General features: G+C 63.4%; 1 protein-coding gene across 6 annotated transcripts in view; it reads left to right on the top strand.

Annotated features, from left to right (window-relative positions):
• Window positions 1–6,621, top strand: part of VPS9D1 (VPS9 domain containing 1) — a 14,464-nt gene extending 7,843 nt beyond the window's left edge. For 4 of the 6 annotated variants that reach the window (XM_037733267.1, XM_037733270.1, XM_037733269.1 and 1 more), the window contains 11 exons: window positions 1,180–1,291; window positions 1,360–1,422; window positions 1,792–1,844; window positions 1,941–2,028; window positions 2,287–2,372; window positions 2,693–3,123; window positions 3,903–4,035; window positions 4,353–4,555; window positions 4,873–4,972; window positions 5,287–5,391; window positions 5,837–6,621. In XM_037733267.1, the coding sequence (XP_037589195.1) occupies window positions 1,180–1,291; window positions 1,360–1,422; window positions 1,792–1,844; window positions 1,941–2,028; window positions 2,287–2,372; window positions 2,693–3,123; window positions 3,903–4,035; window positions 4,353–4,555; window positions 4,873–4,972; window positions 5,287–5,391; window positions 5,837–5,933 (1,471 nt within the window). In that variant the 3' untranslated portion in view covers window positions 5,934–6,621. Of the gene's footprint in view, window positions 1–1,179; window positions 1,292–1,359; window positions 1,423–1,791; window positions 1,845–1,940; window positions 2,029–2,286; window positions 2,373–2,692; window positions 3,124–3,902; window positions 4,036–4,352; window positions 4,564–4,872; window positions 4,973–5,286; window positions 5,392–5,836 lie in introns of those variants that run through there. The other 2 variants (XM_017513975.2, XM_037733271.1) reach the window with 2 other exon arrangements.
• The last annotated feature ends 296 nt before the right edge of the window (window positions 6,622–6,917 follow it).

Raw genomic sequence — 6,917 nt, 5'->3', positions numbered from 1 at the left:
TAGCACTTTGGGAGGCCTAGGCAGGCAGATTATGAGGTCAGGAGTTTGAGACCAGCCTGGCCAACATGTTGAAACCCTGTCTCTCTAAAAATACAAAAAATTAGTTGGGTGTGGTGGCACACGCCTGGTAGTCCTAGCTACTTGGAAGGCTGAGGCGGGAGAATCACTTGAACCCAGGAGGTGGAGGTTGCAGTGAGTCAAGACCAGACCACTGCACTCCAGCCTGGGTGACAGAGTGAGACTTGGTCTCAAACCAAAAAAACCTTAACTTCCACTTCCTGGGTTCAAGCGATTCTCCCGCCTCAGCCTCCCAAGTAGCTAGGACTACAGGCGTGTGCCACCACGGCTGGCTGTTATGTATTTTTGGTAGAGAAGGGGTTTCACTGTGTTAGCCAGGATGGTCTTGATCTCCTGACTTCGTGATCCACCTGCCTTGGCCTCCCAAAGAGCTGGGGTTACAGCCGTGAGCCACCGCACCCTCAGTGATGGTTTAAGAAAGTTTAGGAATTTGTGTTGGGCTGGATTCAAAGTCTTCCAGCCCTTGGGTTGCACAAGCTTTTGCTTTGACAAGATTCATGTTTTGTTGAACACACGTAACTAATCTCCATGAAAGTCCAGTGGTGCAACTTCTCTTGAAAAGTCAAAAGTCCTGGCAATACCAAAACCTGTGCTTTTTGTTTTTTTGAGATGGAATCTCCCTCTATTGCCCAGGCTTGAGTGCAGTGGCTGGATCTTAGCTCACGGCAACCTTGCCCCCCCAGGTTCAAGCATTTCTGCCTCAGCCTCCCAAGTAGCTGGGATTACAGGTGTGCAGCACCATGCCCAGGTAATTTTTATGTTTTTAGTAGAGATGGGGTTTCACCATGTTGGCCAGGCTGGTCTCAAACTCCTGACCTCAGGTGCTCTGCCCGCCTCGGCTTCCCAAAGTGCTGGGATTATAGGAGGGAGCCACTGTGCCCGGCCAAAATCACTGTACTGGCAGGGCAGGCAAGAACAGGCAGGTGCTGCAGCCCACCCCAGATGGCTCCCTGCCTGCCCCCATTACCACCACCACCTCCCCTCCTCCTCCTCCTCACCTCCTGGCTTCGGAGCCAACAGGGAGGATGAGAGAAGCTCCTTTTGTAGCCAGAACACTGCTGGGCTTCCTGGGGTCTAGACAGCAGTTCATCACATTTCCAGAGAGCTGACGCCGTTGGAGGAAGCCTCCCTGCAGAATCAGAAGCTGAAGGCTGCGTATGAGGCCCGGATGGCCCGGCTAGACCCCAGCCAGGCTATGCAGAAGACATCCCTGGTGAGTGAGGCCTAGGGAGGGCCTGGCGGTGCAGGGGAGCCGGCCTTACTCCCTCCTTCCTCTCCCAGACCCTCTCTCTACAGCGGCAGATGATGGAGAACCTGGTGATCGCCAAAGCGCGGGAGGAGACAGCACCCTTTCTGACCACCCTGGTGGTCTCTGGGGAGAACTCAGTGTGGCCATGAGCCAAAGGCAGAGAATAGGGTAGCAAGGGTAGTGGAGGTCCCAGGGTCGGGGTACAGGGCTGAGGGGCCTCCCGCTTTGCAGAGGGATGGCCTCTGGGGAAGGTCCCCGCCCCTATTCCCCGGGCCCTCTGGCTCTGCCCTCCTGCCTTCAGCACAGGCTGCTTTCTGCCCCAGAAGCCTGCCCTGGGGACTGCCCCTCACTGAGGGGGTCCCTGGGACGTCCTGGCTGCTGGGGTGTGGTTGCAGGTGTGGGGCGGGGGTGGGAGCTGAAAGCCCGCTCAGATCCAACGCGCGTCCCCTTGACTCTGCACCCAGCTCCAGAGGAAGATGGAGGAGCGCCGGTTGCGGCTCCAGGAGGCCGCCAACAGGTGTGACTCCTTCCCGGTCCCCCGCTGCAGAGACAGCCCGGCCCAACCCTGGCCCCGGCCCAGGCCCCGGGATCCACCGTGCGCCTTCTTCCCCAGGAGGTTTTGCAGCCAGGTTGCCCTGACACCGGAGGAGCGGGAGCAGCGGGCACTTTACGCAGCCATCCTGGAGTACGAGCAGGACCACGTGCGTCCCCCGCCAGCCAACAGGGTCCAGGATTTGCAGGAGGGTCCCAGTGAGGCGGGCGGGGCCAGGGCCGCATGGGAGAGACCCGGTGAGGGGTCGGGGCCAGGCTTCAAGTAAGGTCTCCCTCTGGTGGGGGTGGTTTGCGCGGCCTGCTGGTGCTGGGTCTCCTGCACCCCAGGACGGTCTCCCACAGTCTCTTGGGGCAGGCACTGGTCGTGGGGACCCATGTGCTTCCCTCCAAGGCCCCCTGTTCCGCAGGACTGGCCGAAGCACTGGAAGGCCAAGCTCAAGAGAAGCCCGGGGGACCTGTCGCTGGTGACCAGCCTGCTGTCACACCTGCTCAGGTAGCTGGGCCTCGGGCACCACTGAGCCCCTGTGTGGGCTGGGTGCCGGGGAGGGGCTGGACTGACAAGGAGGAGGCTGCCGCTCTGCCCCAGGGACCCTGTGCCCCAGCCACATGGACACCACAGGTCCCTTCGCGCTGAGGGCGTTTCCTCAGCTTCTACAGCCTCTGCAGACCATTCACTGTCAGGAGGTGACGCGCGTCACGTCTCTAAACCGGGTGTAGCGCGGCTCCGCTGTAGACTGGTGGGGGCCCCCGGGAGGGCGGCATGGCGGCGGGAGGCCGAGGCTGGCCGCATTCGCACGCCCTCCTCTCCCGCAGCCTCCCTGACCACCCGATTGCGCAGCTCCTGAGGCGGCTGCAGTGCGCGGTGTACAGCACCCTGTACCCCGCGGTGAGCAGGGCGGCCGCACCAGCCCCGGGCTGCTGTCCCCCGACCCCCAACCCTGGAAGCCGGCGGCTGCGGCCCTCGCAGAGCCTCCACTGCATGCTGTCCCCGAGCGAGCCCAGCACGGCCCCGCAGCCCCAGGACAGCCCCCCCACGCCCTCACTCCACCCCCGCCCCGTGGGGCCTCCCTCACCTGTGGGGGACATCACGTCTGGCCTGCCGGACAAGGACAGCTCATTTGAGGACCTGGAGCAGTTTCTGAGGACGTCTGAGCCGCAGGGCCGGGGCCGGGGCCATGGGGGGCAGCCCGAGCCGCAGCTGCAGCAGCTGAAGAGCGCGGTGGAGGACATCCATAATGCCATCGGTGAGGCCAGGCCTCCATGTCCCGGGACCCCTCAGCCCTCACTGCCGGAGGGGCTGCGGCTCATCACCCCTGCTTGCTGGTCCATCTCAAGCTTCTATTTGGGGAAAGGCCTGTCGGTCAGAGCCTCTGATCAGACTCGTGTCCACCCAGCCCAGCCTGCAGGTGGTGATGGCCCCATGCCTCAGCCCTTCTCATTTTGTAAATGGAGCAGTAGAGACAGGGTTTCACCACCTTGGCCAGGCTGGCCTCAAACTCTTGACCTCAGGTGATCCCCCCGCCTCGGCCTCCCAAAGTGATGGCATTACAGGTGTGAGCCACCACGCCTGGCCTAGGGTTCTCTCAGAACCAGTGAGGGAGGCCAGCAGCCCAAGGCCCCATTCTGGCTGTGCCGCTCACACACACAACCTTGATCAGGGCCCCCACCCACAGGGGGCTGATTCTAAAGTCTACCCTGGTTCCTGCAGTTTTGGGTAAAGGCCCTTTCGAGAAAGGGCTCGTCCTCCATTCTCTTCTCAGGCCGCCGGCCGACGGGGGCAGTAGCTGTAGGTGACAGTTTCTGCTGCCAGACTCCCTGCCCTGGGCCCAGGAGCCTCAGGGGTGGGTGCAGGAGGCTTGAAGCTGCTGGAAAGAGGACCAGACAGGGCCACCCCACTGCTCCTGGATGCTGCAGGTTGCCCTGCCCCTCAGAGAGCTTGCTCAGCAGAGGAGGCCCCATGGCTTCGAGCCACTTGACCCAGCAGGGGAGGGGCCTGTGTGGATGTCCCCGGCTCTGTTCCCAGCAGACAGGCTGCTCTCGCTGACCCTTCTGGCCTTCGAAGGCCTCAACACAGCTGCCTCCAAGGACCGCTGCCTAGCGTGCATAGAGGAGCCCTTCTTCTCCCCGCTGTGGCCTCTGCTGCTGGCCCTGTACAGGTACAGGCCCACTCCCACGTGGCCTGGCGTCTGCCCTCCCAGTACCCCTGGCACGGCCTCCTCTACTCAGTCCCCAAGACTCGTGTTTGCTGCCCTGGCCTGTGCTTCACCCCGAGGCCATCCTCAGGGGCTTCCAGTTTGCAGGTAGGGCTGTACCTACCTCCCATGCCTGGGGGCTTGGGAACATGGAGGCTTTTTGCTTGGGATACATAGCCAGTTTTCTCCAGGAGAGCTCCAGGGACCTCCAGCCACAGCCCTGCCTCTGTCCTCAGGGCAGGATCCCTGGGGCAGCTTAGCCTGGCCTCTCCCTGCCCCAGGAGTGTGCACCGAGCCCGGGAGGCCGCTCTGAGCAGGAGCATGGAGCTCTACAGGAATGCACCCCCCACCGCCATCGGCATCCCCACCAAGCTCCTCCCCAAGGACCCGGAGGCCAAGGGGACCTACCCCTACTGCGCTGCGGCCCAGGAGCTTGGACTGCTGATCCTGGAGAGCTGCCCCCAAAAGAAGCTGGAGTGCATAGGTTAGCAGGTCCGAGAGGCAGGCTCCCATCCCGGTGGGTGACCTGGAGCTTGTGTCTTCACCACTGAGCTTGTCACATGCGGGGTGGGTGGGACCAGGACAAAAGTGGAGTCAGAGCAATATCCCCAGGGTCACGGCAGCTCTTCCCAGCCCTGCACATCAGGAAGTGGGGGGGGTGGGGGGGTGGGTACGTGGGCAGGGTGTGAAGGGGGGCTCAGGCTGCCAGGTGGGGCAGCAGCCTGGGTTCGCTTTCCCATCCCTGCTGGGTCCCCCTGTGGCATCCCCAACTGCCCCTGAAGCCACATGTCTGCGGTGCAGTTCGGACCCTGCGGGTCATCTGTGTCTGCGCAGAAGACTACTGCCCCACCTCGGAGACCACGTCGCAGGCTGGACTGCCGCCCATCGCTGCAGCAGCCATGTGAGTCCCAGGAGGCCGAGTGTGGCCAGGGACGAGGGCCCTGGAAAAGCACGGGGCGTCAGAGGGGCTGTCTTCCCGACCCTTAGTCTCGTGCTGCAGCTGGGCTGTAGCAGCAGGAAAGCCCTGAGTGTGGGCCCAGCCCTTGCTCAGCAGAGCAGAAGCTCCCATTGAGGCACAGCCTTGCCACTCCCAGGTGGCTTCCTGGACCACTGGGCAAGAGGCACAGAGACTGCGGCCCGGACGGCTGCACAGCCGCTGGGTTTGCGGAGCCAGAGGCCCGGCCCATGGTCACGGCTGCTGTGCCCTTCCCACAGCGGTGCTGACGACCTGCTGCCCATCCTCTCCTTCGTGGTGCTGAGGAGCGGCCTCCCTCAGCTGGTGTCGGAGTGCGCGGCCCTGGAGGAGTTCATCCACGAGGGGTAGAACCCGGTGGGGGAAGGGTGGGGGCCTCTGTGGGAAGAGTGGGGACCTTGTCCCTCAGCCCGAAGGGTGGTTATCAGTGGCGGCTGGTGAGGGCAGTGACTTCGTTACAGCCATGCCGCCTTCAGGCAGCCCCCACGAGTGCCCCTGTGCAGTGTGCCTGCTGCCTCATGCCCCGTGGCCCTTCGCTTAGCCCAGCCTCTCCCACAGCAGGAGCTGGGGGCCGCCCCCTGAGCAGTGTCTGCCTGGGGAGGGGACGGTCAGGGGATCGAGGGCCATCCCTGGCTCTGCGGTCCAAGGACAAGCACAGAGGGGGTGGGAAAGGCCTCCTGCAGCCCAGCCACCCTGACAGCCCACCTGCGCACCCGCACCACCCAGGCCCTGAACTGGGAAGGCAGACACTGCCTTCTGGAGGCCGGGTGATGCCTGCTGCCATCCGTGCAGGTACCTGATTGGAGAGGAGGGTTACTGCCTGACATCACTGCAGAGTGCCCTGAGCTATGTGGAGCTGCTGCCCCGGGGAGGCCTGGCCAAGCGGTAGAGCCAGACCCAGGGCTCTGGCAGGGCCTGGCCTTGCCTCCCAGGGCCGTACCTCCTGCACCTAGAGCCACGGGGCCTACCGAGGACAGCCCTGGAGCCCCACACTGCTCTGCACACGGCGCGAGGGCGCGGGGGAGCTGGTCCATGCTGTGTGCTCTCCAGCTCTTGCCCCTTCCTCGCCCTACATCTAACCCTGGAGCTTGGGGTTGGCACCTCTGCCCCAACAGGATGGGTCTGAAGCAGCTCCAGGAGGAACCCAGCCCTGCTCTCCTGTGCAGGCGTCACAGGCTCTGAGAAGGGAAGCCGCAGGCTCCAGTGGGTGCAGGCTCAGCCTTGAGCGTCTGGCTGGGTCCTGCTCTGCCCTTCACTGGGGCAGCTCCTGGGAGGAATCAGGAAAGACGGCGCCATGAGCCAGCCAGCAGTGGAGGCAGCAGTCCAGTTTCTCTTCCCTCCGGCCCCTAGAAAGGGGAGTTGTAACCCCATGAAGCAGCTTCTTGTCTGAGTCAGGAGCAAGGGCTGGTGGGGCCTGAGGCGCAGCTGGTATGAGGCTGATTGGCAGGGTCATCCCTGGGGGGGTCTGGGACTCTCGGCCCAGGACATTCCCTGCCCTTGCTCACCCTGGCAGTGGGCAGTGAACATTCCGGGACTCCTGGCCAACTCCCACCCTGGGCATCTTCTCCAGGTCTGTGCAGCCCAGGGGTCAGCCCTCCAACGGTTACATGCCCCCATGCAGCCATCCACCCAGCCTAAAATAAAGAGGTCACTGCTATCCTGCTCCGTGTGGCTCCCTCAGTCCCCACCCTACTGGCCAGGCAGCACAGCCACCCCTGCTGCCCATGGCAGAGGCTGCTGTAGACAGGTGGGGAAGAGCCACAGCCCAACCCCAAACCAAGCGTACCTGACCTCTTGTGCCTTTGCCAGCCTCCGAGACCCTCTGCATAGAAGCAGGGTCCTCTTGAGACTGCGTGCCCTGGCAGGTGTGGGC

This window comes from Cebus imitator, unplaced genomic scaffold, assembly GCF_001604975.1.
Source record: "Cebus imitator isolate Cc_AM_T3 unplaced genomic scaffold, Cebus_imitator-1.0 Scaffold509, whole genome shotgun sequence".
NCBI lineage: Eukaryota > Metazoa > Chordata > Mammalia > Primates > Cebidae > Cebus > Cebus imitator.
This window is presented reverse-complemented; position numbering and strand designations above follow the sequence as displayed.